The 22,509-nt window shown below is 40.6% G+C and overlaps 2 protein-coding genes across 3 annotated transcripts in view; one reads left to right on the plus strand and one right to left on the minus strand.

The window, feature by feature from the left end:
- Positions 1-22,509, minus strand: part of khdrbs3 (KH domain containing, RNA binding, signal transduction associated 3) — a 169,061-nt gene that overhangs the window by 62,304 nt on the left and 84,248 nt on the right. The gene's annotated exons all lie outside the window — the stretch shown is intronic.
- LOC146549699 (uncharacterized) lies at positions 16,192-20,634 on the plus strand. 2 transcript variants are annotated; one of them, XM_085261276.1, is made up of 4 exons: positions 16,192-17,091; positions 18,860-19,015; positions 19,260-19,355; positions 19,606-20,634. In XM_085261276.1, exons 1-4 carry the CDS (start codon positions 16,591-16,593, stop codon positions 19,921-19,923), a joined length of 1,071 nt encoding a protein of 356 aa, XP_085117402.1. In that variant the 5' UTR covers positions 16,192-16,590; the 3' UTR covers positions 19,924-20,634. The 2 variants fall into 2 exon arrangements, with proteins under 2 accessions (XP_085117402.1, XP_085117403.1); XM_085261277.1 differs by lacking the exon at positions 16,192-17,091 and having other exon boundaries at positions 18,554-19,015.

The raw sequence follows: 22,509 nt of genomic DNA on the forward strand, positions 1-22,509 counted from the left end.
ACCATAGTTGATGATTAATATTCTTTTGGCGACACAAAGGTCACCAGCAAATTGCATGCTAATCCATCACATAGTTGTGTACATATTTCATGCAAGAGTCGAAGTGTCAACCTCATGGCTGAGCTAAAAGAAAAAAGGCAATGGATCAGGAAAGGATTCATCCTCTGGGACCACAAAAGTCTGACAATTTCACGTAAAATCTGTTATGTTAGCATGGACCAAAGCAAAGAACGGAACCATTTGGTCAGAGAAAGTACTCTGATTAGTTGTATAAGCTATTTACAATTCACTGATCCACTCTGATTTTCAAATAAAAAAATTTATGCGCAAGTTCAGTAAAGAGGATCTGTAATCACTCATCCGCCTGCACTCCTGTTTATTAAAGCCTCTAGTCGATTGTTTATACCACTTTGACTTCCCCACACCGTCAACTCAGTGCTCTTGTGTCATTCTGCCTTTCATTCCTGCAGTCTGCCTCTTCCCCGTTTCCACCTCACCCTGTTCACTCAGACCCCCTGCAAGCCTCGTCTTCCTTTCCAACACCACCAGCGTCTCGACATCAGGGGGTCCTGTCCTAATTCCTGTCAATTCTGGGACTCTGTTTTGCCACGTTGGTTCATCAGAGTCTTGTTAATCAAATTCTCCATCTCAATAAATCATGTTCAGTTCTTCCAAATCATGTCTTCTTATGGAACAGTCTTGTGGTGGGTGAAACATTATTTAATTACTCCAAAATATACCAGTTCAAAATAACGGTTTACTAGTCTTGGACTTCACACGACGGCCTTCATTTTATGTATAACGCTTTAACCTGCAACACTGTTTCATGGGCTCGCATGAAAGAGCTTGCATTTGTTGTTTACTTCCACCCAAACCCCTGAAAGCACAGCAGATGTAACTCGCTCCTCTCTGCCACGAGCCTGCGAGAGCACAGCGCATTCATGCTGCAACAGAAAAGTATAACGTGTAAACAGAGGGGCCGCACAGGCCATTCAGACCAGACAGAAACAGGCCAGTATCGTGTTATTGATAGCGAGAAATAGGACAGCAAAAAACCCCAACTGTCTCTGACCGCATCGCACAAAGGAAACAACAGGTTTGGCGTCCCAGTTTTTCCCTTTCAATGAAAAAAAGAGAAGAGAAAAAGGCTTCTCTAGGGCACTTCCAATGGTGGCAGCTTCCTCGTCTCCCTTCTCTCTCTCTCTCTTTCCAGCGTCACGCAAACCAGTGTCTCTGATGTCACCTAATTATAAATAACCTTCTTTTAAGAGTGCCTGTGGTATGTTAATGATATGTTAATTTCACCCATAAATCTGTGCTTTACGAGCAGAGGGCTCCTTTGCTCATAGCACCAGAGCTGCCGGAGCTGCCGGTGTTGTGCAGGGAGTGTGAGCGGGGTGTTGGAAAGAGGCAACTGCTCACAGATCTGTCTCTCCTCTTCCCTTTCATGTGCTTCTTAGTATATTTGCATGAAAAAACATATGAAAAACAATCATTATCGAAGTTCTTTTAACTTAAAAAAAAGTCTAGGGCGTGTCATCTGAGGACTTTCTATTTAAAAACTGTTCTTTTTCCGAATACTCTGTCTTAACAGTCCATTTAACATGCAGTGTCATTGTTACACCTCGTGGATGGTGGCCACATCAAATGCATATGATATTGTAGTAGTTTTCATACATTAGGTGGCCTTTCTCAGGGCTGATGAGACGCATAAGTGATGCAGCAGAGTCCTATAGCAGCTCAGCAGCCCACAGCAGGAGAATACGGCTGTCGGCTTTTTATATCTATAGGCAGCGTCTTCCTTCTGTTTACATTTTCTTCCTCTGTAAATCTGCTTATTGAAAGCTGTTCACCCTGGTAACACGAGGCCACACAACACTGTGGACGTAGGAACTCCAGCAGCAGGAGCTTAGTGGTAAAAAATAACACCAAGCTTGGAATTGAAATTCACATTCAAATGAAATATTCACGAACAGACAGTGAAAAATTCTATTATTCTGTGTGTGTGACAGGTGGGGTGAACTACACAGCTCTATCAGCCTTACTCATCTGCACTTCTGACAACCAAAGTAGACACACCAGATTTCTTCTTTAACGTGACAAACGTGTACTTACATATAGTCTGAGGAAATGTGTCTCCCAACAATAGCTGTCTCACAGCATAAAGGCGCACCGCCTTAGCCAAAAAGAGTGAGAGCTTATCTCTGCCGTACTGGTTTTCTATTACTGGTTACCAGGGAAGTTTGAAATGATTTGAAGATTATTCTATCTCATTTAAAGTTCCTGAAATGATTTGAACCAGCTAGTATCTTAACCTCCAGATCTCTGAAATCTGCTGCTGAATGTCTGGTTCTCTTTGCTTTACATAGGAACATTTTCTAGTATTTTCACCATTGTCACTCTAAATATCTCCTAATACTGTTGAAAGCCAAGTTAGACCGACATGTCCTCAGTTCTCTGAATTGGTGAGTTTTTGTAATTTTGCCTCTGTGCAGCATCACAGTAAATTTTAAATCTCACAATCAAGAAGTAATTGAAGTGGACACGTTGTAGCAAAAGTATTACAAAAGAGTGTAAGAAAAGTACAAAGATTAAAATTAATTTAACAGTTAATTTACAAGCAGTTTTATGGCTAGATAAGGTCTGTTAATTTAGCCCTGGTCTAGACTGTGTACCCCGCCACTCGCCACAGCTCTGACAGGGTCCAGTACCCCGCGACTACAATTTGGGTGAGTAGTTAAGAAGAGGATATTTACCATAACTACGTGGAATTTTACCTAACATAATTATCGGGCAATATATTCACATATTTGACCAGTCAACACGCAGCTAAACTCCTAAACAAAAGGAACATGCTGCAATATTTATCTAAATAACAAACACAGGGCACCAATTTTACACCAGGAACCAAATGATCCATCATTATTCTCATTCTGATGTTCACGTTGCCATTGAGGCACATAAAACTAGCTTTCTTTTGATTAATGTTAGCTGATGATCGCTAACCTGATAGCATGGATTAAAAAAACAAAAAATAAAAAGTAAAAATAAAAACAAATTTGCAGCTACCAGCTAACCTTAGCTTGATTGCTTGGAAATGCTGTTGTCACTAAAAATTATTTGAAGCCAGACTGTTTTTTGGTTGCTGTTGTTTTTTTTTTTATATAAAGGAATGAATGAACTGAGGAAAGAGCAAGCGTAAAGCATGAGGCCTTACCTTGCAAGCAGCTGGTTTCTCATGAGAGCAAGATTGCTACAGTCCATCCTGCCAGACATCATGCGAGCTGAGCAAGAGTTAGCTTGAACCAATTAGCATTCAAAGTGAGTGAGTTGCAGCTACTTTTTTTGAAAGTACCTTTTCAATTCACTTTAACCTCCTAAGACCCGAACTCTTTCATGTCATGCATTTTTAATTTCTCTTCAATATTTGGGTTGATTTGGACCTGATGAATGTAAAAACAAAGAATTAGCAGTTTGTTTTATACCTGATTTTTGTTTCTGGGAGAAATAAATCCACATATGAAGACATTCGTTGTAAATTTCGATTGACCAGTAGCAGTATAATGTCCTCGTAAGTGGATATCAGGCCCTTGTAGAGCAAAATTGAGTATTTTGGTCTAGACAACCCAAAATGTGATGTCCACATATGTGGATGCCAGGTCCTAGGAGGTTAAGATGCCAGCTAGATTTCCCGTTTAAAAGTCCAGTTCTGTGAGTGAACAACAGGATGACTTTATATGTGACCTTACGTTTATTTAAAATCGTGGCTTTATTTTGCTATATAGTGTTTAAGCACTCTAACCCAAAGCGTCTTGCAGGGTTTTTAGAACACTAGGGTACAATACAGAGCAAAATAAATCATATAAGTCTACAGAGTCTACTGCACAATGCTTTGGCAAGTCTAACCAAAAAACAAGGTAAGCTCAGCGAATTGGCTGACTCTGCAGAGGCCACGGTGACAATACAACATCACAGAAAACTGTATACCAAAAGGCTCTAAAATTACTGTGCTACTTAGTGTGTTTCAAATAAATAAAACTATCAATCAATGAAAACAACTATAGGTAGAAATAAACTGTAGCAAAATGCTGTTGAACTCAACGTTATCTTCCACATTTAATCTACGAGTTTATATGATTAAGTGGTTCATCATGTTAACTTGTTAATGAATTGTGGAATGATTAGCCATGTAGTGTTGGTGGTGGAGCAGAGTAACAGCTTGCTTATTAATCCTGATGCAGAGCTTACTAAAAGTGAAACAAAGGAATTGCGACTGTTTTATCTTTTAGGAAAATTAAAGAGTGAGCACAGTTCCCAGGGAGGAAAATGGATGAGTTAATCACGGTGCTAATGAGAAGAGGGTGGGAAACACAGATGACTTTACATCATCCTGCTCTGACAGCAGCAGGAGAACTGAACTGCTGTAAGCTGGAGCGGTGACTCCCGGCTGCTCTGGCTCCTTCCAGCTTCTCGGGACTCACGTTCTTGTGAGCACATCAAGGATCTGCAGCAAACATTTGTGTAGTTATAGTAGGGCTGCTCAATTAATCGAATTTTAATCACGATTACGATCTGGGCTTTCAACGATCATTAAAAATGACTGAGCCGATTATTAGCCCCTCCCTCATTTATCCGCGACACCTAAAGGCCGGTCCGTGAAAATATTGTCGGGCATAAACCGGTCCGTGGGCAAAAAAGGTTGGAGACCGCTGATTAAGAGGACCCGAGGGAAGCCCGGAAAGCTAAGCAGAAGTTATTTGGAGAGGAGAGTGACTGCTGTTGGTTGAAAAGAGAGGTAAAAAAAAAAACTTCAGTGGTGTTGCACACTATTTTATATTATTTTTTAAAGTCATTATTCAATACATTGTTATTGTTAACCCTTTAAAGCCAGTCAGAGCAGCACGCTCCGTTTTGCATAACTATTTTTAAATCCCTGTAGAACCTGAACTGCGTAAGCTAGCACAATAAATTTTTTTGCATATGAAACCGGAGGAGTTGTACTTACATCTGATGCCATCAGCTTGTCCTCGGTCACGGTTTCCTTCCACATAAAGCTTTGCAAAAATTGCATAAAAAGCGCTTGCAGGAACAAAAACATAATATTCCAGAAACACGCTTTGCCGATCCGATCAGCTGTTCGTAACACTTCCCACAGTGAAACAGACGTCAGCGCGAACTGTCGCATGTCCGCCATTTCCTGGCCGAAACCGGAAGTGACGTCATTTTCGCGGAAAATGTATTTTTTTTTTTACTTGTACGCCTTAAAAACCTATACTGGTCATGTTTGACTTTTCTGAATAGTTTCTGGGATGCTTAGAACTCGAATTGCACTGCTGGAAATAGTTTATTTTGATGCACCTGCTGTTTTCTTTGCAAATTTGCATCATAGGATTGTTTTTTTGTTTTTCCTGCAGTATATAAAAATTGCTGTATCTCCAAAATAAAACTATGAAGACACTCAAAATAAATTTCCTGTTGTTGTAAACTATTTTTTGCAACTTTTTTGTATTTAAAGTTTTGAGGGATAAACCTCTTAAATTTCTCCAAGTAGAAATATATGTAAAAAACAAAAAACAAAAACGATTTTCAATTTTTTTGTAGTTTATTGCACTTTTTTGCAATTAATGTAGTTACTATGGACTTAATGCATACATATTATTAAAATATGGGCTATAACAGTTGCATAGCAACTTGAAATGCTCCCACAAACGGCACTACAACATGTAAAACCGTTTCTTCGCCCGCTTTGAGACGACCAAGCCCTCAGCTGCCACACCACTTCCACCCGCCCCCAGCACTGGCACACTAACACTTAGGGAGCACCAAGTGAGGTGTGTTCTAAGGTCAGTGAATCCCAGGAAGGCGGCAGGTCCTGATGGAATACATGGAAAGGTTCTCAGAGCATGTGCTGACGAACTGACCGGAGTCTTCACTAAAATCTTCAACCTTTCCTTGTCATCAAACACCGTTCCGCCCTGCCTCAAAACCTCCACCATCACCCCCATCGCCAAGAAGACAGCTGTGGCCAGCCCAAATGACTACAGGCCTGTTGCACTTACGCCTGTAGTGATGAAGTGCTTTGAGAGACTGGTCTGTCAGCACATCAGGGCCGGTCTGCCTCCCACTCTGGACCCCCACCAATTTGCCTACAGGAAAAATCGTTCCACCGAGGACGCTATCACCATAGCGCTCCACACTGCGCTGAGTCACCTGGAGCACCGAGGAAGCTATGTGAGAATGCTCTTTCTGGACTTCAGCTCAGCATTCAATCATATCATCCCGGAGATCCTGGTCCAGAAACTGTCTCACCTGGGACTCTCCACCCCCATCTGCCTCTGGATCAAGGACTTCCTGACAAATAGACCACAGTCTGTCAGACTCCTGTCAGTCCCCTCCTGTTTACGCTCTACACATCCGACTGCTCCCCTACCCATCTCTCAAACACCATCATAAAGTTCGCGGATGACACCACAGTGGTTGGACTCATCTCAAGGGGGGAGGAGTCGGACTACAGAGATGAGGTCAACAGACTGACTGAGTGGTGTTCAGTTAACAACCTCCAACTGAACACCACGAAAACTAAAGAACTTATCTTGGACTTCAGGAAGGGCAGAGCAGACCCGGCCCCACTTTACATTCACGGGAGCTGTGTGGAGAGGGTACACTCCATGAGGTTTCTGGGCGTGCAGATATCTGATGACCTCTCCTGGACTGCAAATACTACAGCGGTGGTTAAAAAGGCCCAGCAGCATCTCCACTTTCTGAGAGTGCTCAGGAGGAACAACCTGGAGGAGAGGCTGCTGGTGACATTTTACAGAGCCACCATAGAGAGCATCCTAACGTACGGCATAACAACATGGTATGCAGGGTGCTCAGCTGCAGACAGGAAAGTACTGCAGAGGGTCATCAACACAGCCCAGAAGATCACTGGCTGCTCTCTGCCCAGCCTGGAGGTCACTGCAAACTCTCGGTACCTCAGCAGAGCTGGCAATATCATCAAGGACCACTCTCACCCCAGCAACCAACTGTTTGAACTATTACCGTCAGGCCGACGGTTCAGGTCACATAAAACCAGGACAAACAGATTCAGGGATAGCTTCTTTCCCAGAGCTATCACCGTAGTAAATAAGCACAAAAACAATTGAACCTATTCCATACCGTCACTGTCATTATATTATGCTGCTATTCATACTGTCATTATATTAATGCTGCTATCCTGTATATATTGTACATACTATTGTTTGAGTACTTACGATTGTTTTTTTTGTACTTTTTATATTTTACATTTATATTTATTATTGAAACTTGCACCAAGGGAGTGGCACTCCAATTTCGTTGTACTCTGTACAATGACAATAAAGGCTATTCTATTCTATTCTATTCTAAAAAAATAATATAAGCTCTGGCGGACTTGGTTCTATGGTGGGTCTTAAAGGGTTAAATAAATATCGTCAAATAATCGCGATCTCAATTTCAGTGAAAATAATCGTGATTATCATTTTTGCCATAATCGAGCAGCCCTAAGTTATAGCAGTTCTTGCAGTGTCTCTGCCACATGTAAGAGCTTAAAAGCAAATGAACTAAGCATTGTCTAGTTTCACCCCCCAAGAAGCAAGTCTACAATTACATTTCCATGGGGTGAAAACGGTATATTATCACCTTTCCTGTCAGTCATATGTAACCCAGAGGTATGGTGCAGTATGCATTTTATCATTATAAATAGAAATGTGTCCTTAAAGGAAGCGGTTCTTCACTCGGCGTGTCTGTACAGATAAGACAACTTTGTTTTCACTTGTCTAGAAAAAGCCTTCGGGGGTCTCTCTTTGCTCTGCAGTAGCCCAGCACCCTGACCCGCGCAAGGGCACAAAACTACAATGACACACACTGTGAAGCTGAAAACAGAGAGTCAGCAACCAGCTCAACATGAAGTATTCATTTTGCAGCAACGGTATATCCCTCACCTAAAAAAAGAGAGGAAGCACTAGCTTGAGGAGCGTCCCTGACAGAAAGCTGTCAGGAATAAATCCCACAGCGGTTCTACGTAGACAGTTGAGGGCTGCCGAGGTCAGCATATCGCCATAACAGATCTTTTCTCCCACCTACTCGAGAGGAGTGTACCATCAAAGACTATTGATCACAGTAATCAAAAAGAATGTGCTGTATGATAGCAAGAGTCATCGCCATCAACAAATCACCTCTGACAAACAGAGGGGGAGAGGAGACACAGACAAGCCAAGAGAAGTCGATTTATTCCCAGTTAAACACTCCTGTGTGCAATCAATCCGGCTGCTAAGGATCTTCTGTTAGAGCCATTTATATCCTCTCTTTATGTGTGGACATGATCGGGGATGATAGAAGTCATTAAACTGGATTGTGTTTGAAATTTCAAGCTATACCCTCTTCACAAAATCTTTTTTCTTCCCATGAAGTTTGGTTCGAATCTTCACAAAGACTCAAAATTTCTATGAAAACAAACCCATAAATCCAGAAAGAGTGTTTTTTCCTGTGTGCTTGCTGATTTGACTGCATGTGTTTTACACGCTACGAGAGAGACGAAGTATGCTTTGAAAGATGTCAGGCGTATTTGGTGATCCCCAAGATCATTCCCATTTCCATAAACTTTTGAAATTTGTTTTCCAGACATAGTTGTTTTTGCATTTCTCCAATGGAGCCTAGGTGACCTGAGAGCTGTCAATCAAGCAGAGATTGTAGATATGGGGGGTGATCTGAGACAAACACACTTATACATTTTCAGATCAGCGTCTTCCAATTTAGAACGAAAAGAAAATGAAAAAGGAAAAACTTATTTTATTAAAAACACTCCCTGTGATTCTACACCCTAAAAAATTATTCAGGGGCTTAGTAAATATCATTATAATTCTAAGTTAGATGACCTTGATTAAATCTTTGAAAATCACAAACGTGTTATCTTGAGTTGAAAATACTGAAAAGAATGCTTAAATTTTCAACACCAGTTTTTGAGTTGAACTGAGTTCTTTTGTTCAAGTTTATTTAAAAGAAAAAATTCTGTATTTGAAACACAGGGTGCATTATTTAAATCTACTCAATATATCTCATAGAAAGTACTCAAAATAACTGAGAGACTGGTATTCATATTTATCATTGTCTTTAACTTTAATTATTAATGGTTCAAAATCAATATAATTTTGTCCCCCAATACTAACTTAAAACTTTGAGTAAGACTAATGTCCTTTGGCATGTACCGCGCGCGAGGAGCATGGCCTCATGGGAGATTTTCTGCACGTTGAACGAGACAGCCACACATCCACTGCAGACTTGGTAACGTTTTCAGGTAAGTGACCATTCTTACATTAGCTGTCTTTATCCACACCGTTCTTTTATAACATGTTCTGAAGAAAGCGTTTGTCATGGTGGCTCACTTTTCGCAGCGTGTTTGTGCACGTTAATTTAAGTTTTCAACCCGTCTTCCAGTAAAGGCGGCGGGAAACCGCGCCCTTTTATCCTTTTACGTTCTGAGTCGCTATCTGCGTTCCGGGTAATTTGACCGGAATGTCCCGGTACCAGCGACCTGACCGTTTAATCGGGGGCATTTTAGGAACCACGTGAAAGCAGGTGTGCTCAGACATTTCTAGAAAATGGCCCTGTTGAGTCACGGTGCGGGAGCTGCGGTAGTCACGCGGCCTGACTCACTCTGTCAGGTTGTTCAGGAGGAGATGAACAGACGTCATCAATGGCTTTGGTAACTAAGAAGACCTGCCCGCGGAACAGTTCATAGCAGCAACCATGCTGCTTAGCTTTCTTGTTCTATGTGGGGTCTTTCAGAGCATATAAGACGCTGCTTTCAGCTTTGTCCCGAACAGGGCCAGTTTTTGAGAGAACGCTGAGAGGACCGCCCGGGTCAGCAGATTACCTCATCCAGGGCCGGTCCAAAGTACTATGGGGCCTTAAGTAAATTTAGACTCGGGGCCCTACTTCCTTTCAGATCCCAGAAAATAATGGAAAAAAAAAAGCTTTGGTCTTTTGGGTCAAGCCAAAAGTACCATCATTTCCAGTATAGTTACTCTCAATTTACATAAATAAATGTTTATTTCAATCCAAGCTAAAATTTCTTATAAGAGATTGATGTTATGGCAGATTACTCAGTGACATGTTTTGTAATGATAAAGTTTTGATTTGTATTTTTTCAGCACCATCTTCACCACCAGGAGAAAAAAATCTGCATCAACTACAAAGTAAAGCAGGTAATTTTACTCAGAGGACTTGATGTGTTAAATTTTGGAATGATATGATATTGTTTTATACAAGCTGAGTAGTGGATGGTGATACCACCTAAATATTTATACTGGTTTTGTGGTGGGTTATTTTAGTCATACAAATGCCAAATCTAAATTTCGAGAATTTTTCAGTTCGGTAAATATATTGATGAGTTCATGGTCTGTCATCTAGTGTCACCATACTATCTTTTTATTTATACAGCATGGTGATGTGATTCAGATTATTTCAATGTGGTTAAGTATTGTACTTTGTTCCTTGTTGACTTATTTGTAAGTTGTATCCTCCACCTGAATTGGTAGTGAGTATTGGTTATTCAATCAGTTAATCATACAAAAACTGCGTAAATATGGTTATACACCATTCTGTCATCTTCATACTGTGAGACATATTTTCTCACAATTTTTTAGGTCACAGGTGATGAGATGGCAGTGTAAACTCTGCAAACATGAGGAGTCATCAAAAGTGTCACTACTCAAACATTATCGAGTGAAACATGGTACATTTGGTCATGGCTATTCCATACCCTGTCTTCATTTGAATTGTCCTTGCTCTTTTAAGACATGGGGTGCCTTACGCTCACACTTGTCTAGGTCTCACAGTTCGCATGAAACGGAAGAGTGTGAGGTCCTTCCAACTATTAGATGTAAAATCTGTGACTCTTTTTACCCAAACACAAAAGACTATTTTCAACATATAAATTCCCATTTGAAAAGCCATGAAACCATAGAGTGTGTTTTTGATGGTTGTGAGTTTAAGACAAACATTTGTGGGACTTATGCGACTCACAGAAGTCGAAAGCACAGATTTTGTTCATGGAAGCACTTTAAAACTAACTTGATTTCAAAGCAAACTGTCAGTACATCTAATGAAATCGTCTTACCAGCACTGGAATTAGAAGATCACGAGGACTTGGATGTCACCACTGAACTTGGTTGTGAAAGGGAAACAACAAATGAAATTTTGAAAAATATTGGTGTGCTCTTGTTAAAACTGGAAAGCATCTATAATGTTTCTGGTAAATGTGTGGATGACTTGGTAGAACAGCTCAGTTATATCTGCACATTATCACTTCAGTATATTCCAAAGTCAATAAGTGATATTCTTATTAAGAATAACTGTAATATTGATCAGTCTTTTGTCAGTGAATTGGCTGAAAAAATATGTCACTGTAGTCCTTTATGTGCAGCCCTTAGTCCTGATGGTCCCTTTGCTTCAAGATATAAGAGACAGAAATATTTCAAGGAAAACTTCTGTGTTATTGAACCAGTAGAATACTGTTTGGATCCAGAAAAGAATTCCACTTTTCAGTATGTGCCTATTCTTCAGTCCTTGCAGCTGTTACTGAGTAAAGAAGATGTTAACAGTATATTAACTAGACATTTGAACACTTCACAGTTATCCTCTTTCCACGATGGACAATATTTCAAGCAAAACCAACTTTGTGCTATTGAGGACTTAAGTATTTCCCTTGTTCTCTATGTGGATGACTGTTACGGCCCTAGCAGGGCCTCCTCCTGAAGGTGCCTGTGTGGGCGTGTCCCACCACCTCTTCTGCCTGAGGTGCCACCTTTCCCTGTTACACAGCTGACTCACATCAGTAATTAAAAGTATTTAAGCCCAGGGAAAGGTGAGCTCTGGGCCAGAGTGCCATGAGTGTGTTTGTGAGTGGTTACAGCTAGTGAGCTGTGTTATTGTGGTTTGCAGCTAGTGAGCTGCTCTCTTTCTTTTTGGCTTACGTTTTACTTTATTGACCACGCCTGAGTTTTGTTTGTTTTCTTAAATGGTGATAGCGGCTTGTCTGTCTTTTTTAGTTGAGCTACTTTAATAAAACTCGTTGATTTAACCCTTTTGCCTCCTTGACTCCTTTTTCTAACCCGGTCACTTTTTGTTACTCCCCCCTCACCGCCTAGACCCCTCAGGGGAACGTAACAAGTGGGGGCTTGTCCGGGATTGTTGAAAAGGGAGTTTTGAGTTGGAATTGGTTTTTGATTATCTTGCTTTGTTCACCTTTAGAGATTCAACTTCCCAGTTAAGTTAGGTGAGTGTCCAGCTGAGCTTATTAAGTTCTTCCTTCGGGCACTCTTTTGTTGTTTTGCCTTTTTTATTTTCGGAGTAATCCTGGGCGGGGATTAGTTCCCTGTTGGGGGTAGGCAATTCAGGGCTCCGGTTGCTGAAGTTCTGCCTTTAAAGTTGCCTCGAGCCCAGCATGCTCCAGAAGATAGGTAGGTAAAGGTTGTTGTGCTTAGGAACTGGGTAAGTTGTATTTGTTAATGTGTGTGTGTGTGGCAAGAGGTAAGTTGGTCAGTTAAAGTAAGTTGTGTAGTTTTCTGTTAATTGTTCAGTAGTTGCTGAGTGAGTTGGCAGACGGGTGTGGTAGTGTCTTAATTAGGGTGTGTTTGCTAAGCCTTCTCCACCCCCGAAATGGATGATACAGCTATCAGTGCACAGGTGTCTAGAAGCTCGTTTGTGGGCAATAACATCCACCTGGTTCCCGTTTTCTGTGAATCCAGTGTTGAGAGCTTCTTCAGTGTGTTTGAAAGCATAGCAACTGCATTACAGTGGCCTGAAGACGTGTGGGGGTTGATGTTGCTGTGTAAATTCACGGGTAAGGCTCAGGAAGCTTGTTCTGGTCTGTCTAGGCATGACGGCCTAGTTTATGAAAAGATCAAAAGTGCCGTCCTCCAAGCCTATGAAGTTGTACCTGAGGCCTATAGGCAGCATTTTCGAGGTTTGGAGTTGGCACAGGGTCAGTCCTATCTTGACTTCGCTAGGGACAAGGCGAAGCTTTTTGATAGGTGGTGCTCTGCAAGCCAGGTTAACAGTTTGGGGTCGTTACGTGAGCTCATGCTTGTGGAGGATTTTAAAAACTCTGTTCCTGAGTGTATTGCTCTTTATTTAAGTGAACAGAGGGTTTCCACTTTACAGCAGGCTGCCATACTGGCCGATGAGTTTACCCTAACTCATAAAACAAATGCGGTAGAATGTGACATCCCTTCTCACTATAATACATCTTGGAGAGCTAGGAGGGAGCCAGCTAACGAGGCTGAAAAAGTTGTGGTTTCGAGACCCAGAACGAAGCTTTGTTTCTTCTGCCACAAACCTGGACACCTTGTTGCTAACTGTTTGAGACTGAAACTCAAACAGAAAGCACACTCAAAGCAAAAAGGGCCTGCTTTGAGAAAAGTCAGTCGTGGCTCTCAAACCGACAAGGTTGCCAGGCCTACGAAGAGGCTACACTTGGAGCATAATTGCTCAGTAGTGTCATGTAGTCAGTGTAAGAGGTCAACTGACCCTGAGCTGCCACTGGTTGACAATTTCCCAGGTCCTCAAAATGACCTGCAGGGGGACAGGCTGTGTATAAAACCACCAGTAAGACCCGCAACCCTGGCTAACAAACATGCCTGTATCGGTGACCTGAGCAATCGTCTGAAAACTGTTGCAGTAAGGTCTTCTGACTGCCTGCTGTGTTCTCCACATGTGATGGCTCAAAAAAGCCCTGGCTATCACATGAGACATTGTTTTGAGGGTCTGCGGCCACCCTCAGTAAGTATTTTGAACCCATTGAGATGGGGTTGGCAGCTTCCGCAGGCAATGCCTAACCATTGTTATGGGGTTTGGTAGGTGGAAAGCCTGCAATTTGTTGATGCGACGGTTACGGACTTGATTAGTTTTTTTGGTTATCATAATCATTTGACAAACCACGGGTTTGTATTTATGGGAGGGGGTGTTACGGCCCTAGCAGGGCCTCCTCCTGAAGGTGCCTGTGTGGGCGTGTCCCACCACCTCTTCTGCCTGAGGTGCCACCTTTCCCTGTTACACAGCTGACTCACATCAGTAATTAAAAGTATTTAAGCCCAGGGAAAGGTGAGCTCTGGGCCAGAGTGCCATGAGTGTGTTTGTGAATGGTTACAGCTAGTGAGCTGTGTTATTGTGGTTTGCAGCTAGTGAGCTGCTCTTTCTTTTTGGCTTACGTTTTACTTTATTGACCACGCCTGAGTTTTGTTTGTTTTCTTAAATGGTGATAGCGGCTTGTCTGTCTTTTTTAGTTGAGCTACTTTAATAAAACTCGTTGATTTAACCCTTTTGCCTCCTTGACTCCTTTTTCTAACCCGGTCACTTTTTGTTACTCCCCCCTCACCGCCTAGACCCCTCAGGGGAACGTAACAATGACTTTGAAATTTGTGATCCACTTGGGACTTCAAGAAAAAAACACAAAGTCACAGCTGTGTACTGGGTACTTGCTGATATACCAACTGAACTGAGATCACAGCTAACATCAATTCAATTGGCTCTCCTGTGTAAGGCAAGTGATGTTAAAACTTTTGGCTATGAAACTGTTCTCGAGCCACTTTTAAAGGATCTCATAACATTAGAGAGAGACGGGATTTTTTGTTCACAGCTTGGTAGATATATCAGGGGCACTGTTTTTTTGTGTTTGTGCTGACAATCTTGGCGCTCATTCTCTTAGTGGACTCGTGGAAAGCTTTTCTGGACATTACATCTGTAGATTTTGCCTTGGAGACCATTCAGACTTTCAGCAAAAAGTTCGTTCAGGAGCTTTTCCACCAAGAACAAAAGAGAACTATGATCTACATGTCCAAACCATAAAGGAAAATTCCTCCTCGGTTCATTTTTGTGGTGTGAAGAAAGGTTGTCCATTAACGGGGAAATTAAAATATTTCCATTTTGTCACAGGGTATCCTCCAGATCTTTTGCACGACCTTTTTGAAGGCATAATTCCACTAGAATTAGCATTATGCCTTCATGTGTTTATCCGTAAACGTTACTTTTCCTTAACTGAACTCAATAACTTCATAACAGAATTTCCTTACAAATGGACCGATAAAACAGATCGCCCCCAAATCATCCCCCTAAATTTTTCCACTCGCAAAAGCATTGGTGGCAACGCACATGAAAATTGGACGTTATTGAGACTATTACCTTTTATTATTGGGGAAAAGATTCCCAAAAATGATGAAGCATGGCAAGTTCTTATGACTCTAAAAGATATAACTGAACTTGTGTCCCCTAGTCACAGAGAGGAAAGTATTTGCTACTTGGACACACTTATATCTGAACATCGCAACAGGCTATTGGAGGTTTTCCCAGAGCAAAAACTAACTCCAAAACACCATTTTTTGGAGCATTATCCTGACTTGATCAGAGGATTTGGTCCATTAGTATGCCTCTGGACTATGCGCTTTGAGGGTAAACATAGTTTCTTTAAGAAGGTTGTTAAACACACAAACAGCTTCAGAAATGTACTATTGTCACTTGCCTCAAAGCACCAGATGATGATGGCATACTATTCAGATGGTAATGCATTGAAGCCATCAGTGTGTGTCACTAAAGTATCATCTCTTCCATTGGAACTGCTTGATGTAGAAATACAGCAGTGTCTCAAGGAACTTTATCCAACACAAGCCTATGTGAATTTGACCAACTCTCTGACTCATCATGGAACTAAATATGCCTCAGGAATGGTTTTGCCTCATGGATCTACTTGTGGCTTACCTGACTTTGTGGAGATTTTACAGATTGTTGTCTTAAGCAATGAATTTCTTTTCATTGTGAAGTTGCTCAACAGCTGGTATGATGAACATTTTAGGGCATTTATTCTGGATCCTTCTGGGAAAATGACCTTAATACATCCCAGAGTACTTGGTGACACTTACCCCTTAACACCATATCGTGTTGAAGGCAAGCAAATGGTGTCAATAAAACGTCACATTGTTTGTTAGTGTAAGGGGAAAGACTGAGATACCCCCTTTCTTTTTCTTTTTTCTTGTGGTTTTTATTCTGCAGATGGACTCCGTTGCCTTGAAAGTAATTTTTGGACAACAGAGTGAGAAGCTTGTGCTCTCTTCAGGAATACCCAGGACTGTTGAGGAGTTGCATGAGACAGTGAGAGAGACATTTGGGCTAGTTGAGGATTTCATATTGCACTATTATGATGACTCATTTGGAGATTTCTTTACACTTCATTCTCCCAACCAAATCAAAGATAGGGGTACAGTCAAAGCTGTGGTCATTCCATCAGTAGTGCTTACATTGATTCCTCAGTGTGAAAATCCCTCAGATGTAAGTTCACTGAATGAAAGTTCAAGCTCTTCAACCTATAAAACCACAGAGGACCAAACAGATGGATCATCTCTGTCTTCAGACAACACTGTCATACTCTCCCCTCTTCAAAGTCCTCTAAAGACTACATGGCCAGATGAAATTGTCATTCCACTTTTCTCTGTGGCAACAGAGACTGTACTGAAAAATGCCAATGAAGTCTTTGTTCAAAATGGCTCTGTGCTGAACAATACTTCAGTCAAGTCAGATATAATGGAAAAATTAGCTGATTATATGTACAGCTACACAGCCTACCCTACTGGCCTTCAGATTGGAGAAGTGGCAGAGGCTCTGGTCAAAAAGCACCCGTGTCTGACAGAGCCAGGCAGTCGTAATGGCTGGATGGGATGGATGTATAGTCTTAAATACAAGATGGGAAATTACAGGTCAAAGTTACGAAGTCTTGGAGTTCCAGAGGTTACTCGCAACTCACTGAAGAACAAGCACCCTGATGACAAGGCTCCAGCGAAGAACATAAAGAAGGCGCGGAAAGGAGAAGTGCTGTTTCTGCCACACTATCCAGGACAAGATGGTAAAGAACAGCAAGAGCTGGAGCGACAACAACTGATTGATGAGTGTAAGAAGAAAAACAGCACAGCCATCAAGGATTTAATGTGCAAAACCTTTGCACATAGAAGACATGATATTATCAGCCAACAGCTGAGTGTCAGCGACATCAAGGACAGATGGCCGGCGTTGTTTGACGTCTCCCAAGTAAGTGTACATTTAAAGGGATATCCACTTGTAAATAAAATTTGGTCTGTTAGATCCCCCATCATAAGAGAAGTGAGAAAAAACATGTTGCTACCATCCTAGTGATTTTGATGATCTTGCAGCAGCCAGGTTGCTTTAATTTGTCATAAGACTCTAGAATCGCTAGGAATTTGAATCAGAATGAGGAATCTGAATCAAAACCAGAATGGTTCTTATTGAAACCATTCCCAAGCCTATGGAACGATAAATAATTTCCGTTCACTTAACTTGTTTTAGGCTAAGCTAATGTAACCTGACTGAAGAATGACTGGGCTGATTGCAAAGTGCCTTTGTCTCACTTATCTAACTCTGGAGCACATAACGACAGACTAGATTTTACTGAAGAGTAAAGAGTAATTTAATATTTTTATGAAACGTTGGTTACGTATTGTAACCCCAGATTCTATGAGTATAGGCGCAGCCCTTTAAGTGGGTATTCCCCTTGTGCGCGCAGCACTGAAGTATTTTATTCCACGCCCACCTGCTGTGTGGGCCTCACCCTGGTCTAGTATAAGTTATGGTGAGACCAGGAAATCGACTCTGCCGTTTTTCTTCAGCCAGCCAGAAGATGTCCAGCGAGACCATCCGTCTGTGTCCATCCTGCCAGACCGGCTACATCATGTCGTATGACCGACATGCCGTCTGCGTGGGCTGCCTCGGTCCTCACCATGCAGACCTCGCCCTCACACCTTAATCCTATTGCCGCTCCTGTTAGCTCCTCCCGCCAGAGGAAAAGCAGTGGAGGTCAGCCTTTTTCAAGGGATGCTCATCCACCCCTGGCCTTCACATGTCGGCGAGGACGCCGCTCCCAGTTGTTGGTGCGCTGCTCCTGGATCTGCCTGGCATCATCCAGGAGGCAGCTGGTGAGAAGGGACTTTCCGTCCCTCAGCCTGCTCCACCCCCCCATTGGATGATCTGGCGGGAAGGTATGGCTCTGCTCACTCTCGTTGCCCAGATCCCATCTGGCCCCAGTTCCCGGCGGTGATGACCTACCTCTCTGAGGCAGCAGCAGAGCCAGCGAAGATTAGAGCGCGGTCTCTACCTAGGGCTTCACAGAGGGCTTCACAGACCGGAGTTTTCCGCCTGTTCCCCCTCTAGAGCCGAGCCTCGCTTCAGTTTTCGGCACCAAAATGACCAAGGTCGTTGGACAGCAACCGGCCCATCCCGCCAAACTTGACCAGCTGATAGCAAGGTTCACTGATCGCGCACATCAATGCACTGTTCAGTCAGCTGCAGTGACTAACAACACTGCCTTGCTAGCGTTTGTCATCTCCAGGAAGGTGGAGGAAGCAGAGCTGCCAGAGGAGCTGAAAGGCTTTCTCTGTAAAGCCGCTGACGCGATTCTGAATATTTGCGCCACTTCAGTGGAGGTGTGTTCCTCTCGCATCGCTGCCTGGCAGACGATGGTTCAGAGGGCAACCTGGCTCCGCCCCTTCCCTCAAAGAGTATACAATCTCACAGGGAAATAGTGCAAGCAATTCATAACATAAAATTTAGAAGCTTAGTGGAAGATAATACTTTATGTTAAGGCTTTAGTCTGCATACTGAACAACTCCACTTATATGGATTTATGTCTGGATGAGTAAATTAATCTTTTGCATGTTAGAAAATAAGGTCCAGGTTGCAAAAAATGGTAGTTCCACTTAAAGATTTTTTATTTTTTTTTGATTGAATCAGAATTTTGGCCTTCAGATTTTTTGTCCTTGGTTTTTTGTCCTCTCCCATCCAGGTCAGTGCAGAGTTTCATAGGATCACGACCCTGAACCTTGAACCAAAGTTCATGTCATCGTTGGACTTGTATTCATCCAAACTCCTGTCCTTGTTTCAAGCCAAGAAAGGTGCTGCTGGACAACGCCACAGAGCACAGTTAAACCTTCTGCTTCAGGTAAGGAAGATTGCATTTTCTAACCACAAAAACGTTCCAACACAGCATTGAAGAGGCCCTTCCACTAAAAACGGCTTTTCTTAGGTTTCTGTTCAATATTTTAGCTCCACAGGTGTTCTTACCTTGATGGTGGGTGTGAAAACAGGTCAACAACAGAAAAAAAATAGTTATGTTTAAGCTAGAAATGGTAAGTCATGTTTTAAATGTGCAAATTTTGCCTCAGTTGAGACTTCCTGTTTTACAGAGTGGAAATTCCATCGAGAAAAAACGAGAAGTCATCATCAAATGTCTCATTGACCATCTGGGAGAGGATCCAAGTGCCTTAATCAAAACCTTTGAGGTTGGCGCAATAAATCTGTTTTAGGAATATTAGTAGTTTATTTTAGCTTGTGAGATCATAGAAAAGTTTTAAGATACTGTTCTAAAGAAAAAAAGCAAACACTTCAAAGCATACAAAAGAATAGCATTTGCTCAAAGATTTTGGAGCAGTGTCCACATATTATGAGTACCGGTGATGTCATACAAATGAAACTTTTTGTTTCAATGTTTGGAAATATGTGAGCTGAAAACAGTTCTTTCTCTTTTTAAAGGACGGTGCTGATGCTGTCTTCGTTGAAGAGGCTTTGGCTGAGGAGGTGATGAAGATTTACCTGCTGCAGAATCAAGACAGGTCAGGCGAACCTACTGATGTGGGTATTGTTATTGAAGGCGTTACTGTTCTGGGCAAACTTGGGAATCTGAGCAAAGCCTGTTGCTATCTTTTGGGACTGTGCTATGCTCTGGATCTGAAATACCCCAAGAATTTCAAATGCACATTTGAAGCATTTCAAAAAGTGTTCATGGAGCTGGATCCAGGAAACCTTTCTGTCAAGGTTCAAAGACTGAAAAATGACCTCTGTTCATTGTAGACAAAATTTCACAGGGCTGTTCTTAAAGTGTTAGACTTGTTAAGTGACATGTAATGCTCATCAAAAGGTTCAGTTGCGGCATTACATTGTGTTGACATTCCTGTTCATAAATAATGTTTGTACCATAAACTGTGTTTTTGTATTAACTTTCCAGATTCACATTAAGGTGTAAATGGGAGAGTATCTTCTGTTTGTTTGTTTTTTGTTTTTTTTAGCGCAATCCTTTTTGAAACCTTTTTATTTAAATTATGGATGTTTTTTGGTCACTCTTTAGTTATAATCTTCCCAATTTTTTGGAATCAAAATAAGATGTTCAAAAACTATGTCACAGTGCAAAATTTCTTTTTTTTTTTTTCAGGATTTATATTTTTTTGGGATCTTAATTTTATTTTTGTCATTTGACCTTTTCTGAAAAGGTAAAGCACTGCGTTCACTTGAGCCACTTTTATTCTTTGTATGGCAGGTACATTTTTCTTGTTGTTAGCATCAATATGCCAGTTTTACAGAGTTTTGTTAAGCATGCCAATTTGGATGCAATTTTATTATATAAGGCTGTTGTGACTGAAATTTTATCCAAGTTCTATCCACTGAATGTAGAACAGATTTCAGCTCACTGTGTTCAGAGAAGGAATCTGCTAAAATCTGATTCACAAAAAAGCTGTTTAAAATAAATCATTGTGAACAATGTTGAACTGACGTGGTTCTTTTTTCCTGTGGGGTGTGTGTGTGTGTGTGTGTGTGTGTGTGTGTGTGTGTGTGTGTGTTTATATATATATATAAATAGATACGGTCTCTCAATCACACCACCACACAGTACTGACCCACACATATGGTTCTTACACACACACTGGACTTTCTGGACTTTGGTTTTGCACAACACTGGTCACTATATTCTTCATTTCCGGTTAATACTTGTACAGCTGCTGTTATTATGTATATATTTATTTATATTTAGATTTCTTCATACATTCTTATATAGTTCTATATTGTGTATTTTGTTGTACAATTATTTTATTTTCAACTTTAATTTATATATTTTATCTTATTCTTCCCAGTTAAATTTACCCTTCATTCTAATTTGTGTTGTACAGTTATTTCATTTTTAACCTTAATTTATATTTTATTCCTTCCTAGTTAAATTTACCCTTTTTAATTTTTCATATTTATTTCCTATCTTATTCATAGCCTTTTCCTTTTTTGTTTTCTTTAGGTCACGAGCAGTTGTCCAAGCATTTCACTACATATCGTACTGTGTATGACTGTGTACGTGACAAATAAAAAATTTGAATTTGAATTTGAATTTTTGAAATATAACACTTAATTGTAATTAATGTTTTTGCTTAAGTTAACTTAAAAATATTAAGTAAATTGAACCATTATTTAAAAACAAATAATTGTAATGGTGTTGGTTAAATGTGCCAAGCATTTCAGCATTTCCTAATTAATATTTTATGTATTTTGAACTTTTGGTTACTGTTGTTTTGACTTACATTTTCAATTGTATTTACTCAATTTTGTATGTTACTGTAACATCTTTAATTGTTCATAACAACTTATTCCATTTTAGTTGGATTTACTCAATTAATAAGGTGTATTTAAGAGATGTGATTGTTTTTGCATTTACTCATTATTTTTGAGTGTAAAAGTGTTGCACCAAAATATTTAAGTAATTATCAGTTTTATTTCTTAGAGTGTATTTGAAAGCCTTAGTAAGTGTGATGTGAATGATATTAGATAATTATTGCAGCTGATATTCTCACCTGCACATATAAAACTGTATATACCACACTGTGCTTTTGTTATTATTATTCAATCTTACTGTCATTTTAAAATAAAGGTTTCATTACTGATCAGTCACCCCATGCTAATTCTTTACTGACAACCATCAATAATTACTTCTTTTTTTTTTAAAAAGGAATTTTTTAGTTGACTTAAAAACGCGTAGCTAGGGTTAGCATTGTTACTGATGATGATGACGTAGACCTCAGAGGGTTAATTGACTCCTTAAAAAAGACTCATTATGTTTGTTTTCTGTGATTGTAAACCACGTATATTTTATATTTAGATTAAATAAGTGGAAGGGATTAACAATTATGCAAAAACGTAGTTTTAATTTTATAGGCACTCATTAATGGCCACCTATTATTTACAGCTATGTACAGTTGCATTTGTGTAGTCACATAACTATGGATGTGAAGACAGATCTTTAAAAAAAAAAAAAAAAAGAATTTGATGGACTATTTTTTTTTCTTTTGAATTTTCTAAAATAAGCACAGGGTCAAAAATATACACAGGGTGAACCTAATATCTGAATTCATTGTCTCTTAGCAAATTGCATCTTAAAACTTCTTACTGACCACCCAAAGCTCTTTATACTAAAATCTACATTCACCTTTTGAACTCTCAGTGCACTTAGGTGCTTTATCCATCTTGCATGCATACTTATGGTTAATGTAGTAGAAATACTATAAAACCTAACCTGTGAGGCTGATTCTGCAGCTTTAAACTGATAGCTAAGTTATGGCTGTTGCTGTCGTGCCACTGTGAAGCACAGGCTACTTATTTTCAGTCATTTTTATCAGGTCG

The sequence above is a fragment of the Mchenga conophoros genome, linkage group LG22, assembly GCF_057382185.1.
Source record: "Mchenga conophoros isolate Kocher_MC1m ecotype Shallow Benthic linkage group LG22, M_conophoros_male_GT1.1, whole genome shotgun sequence".
Taxonomy (NCBI): domain Eukaryota; kingdom Metazoa; phylum Chordata; class Actinopteri; order Cichliformes; family Cichlidae; genus Mchenga; species Mchenga conophoros.

Excerpts from the sequence above, each read along its gene's own strand:
- LOC146549699 (XM_085261276.1), top strand. The coding sequence starts at position 16,591 with ATGGAAAAATTAGCTGATTATATGTACAGCTACACAGCCTACCCTACT. Across the intron at positions 17,092-18,859 it reads CGTTGTTTGACGTCTCCCAA|GTCAGTGCAGAGTTTCATAG; the intron begins GTAAGTGTACAT and ends TCTCCCATCCAG. Across the intron at positions 19,016-19,259 it reads AGTTAAACCTTCTGCTTCAG|AGTGGAAATTCCATCGAGAA; the intron begins GTAAGGAAGATT and ends CCTGTTTTACAG.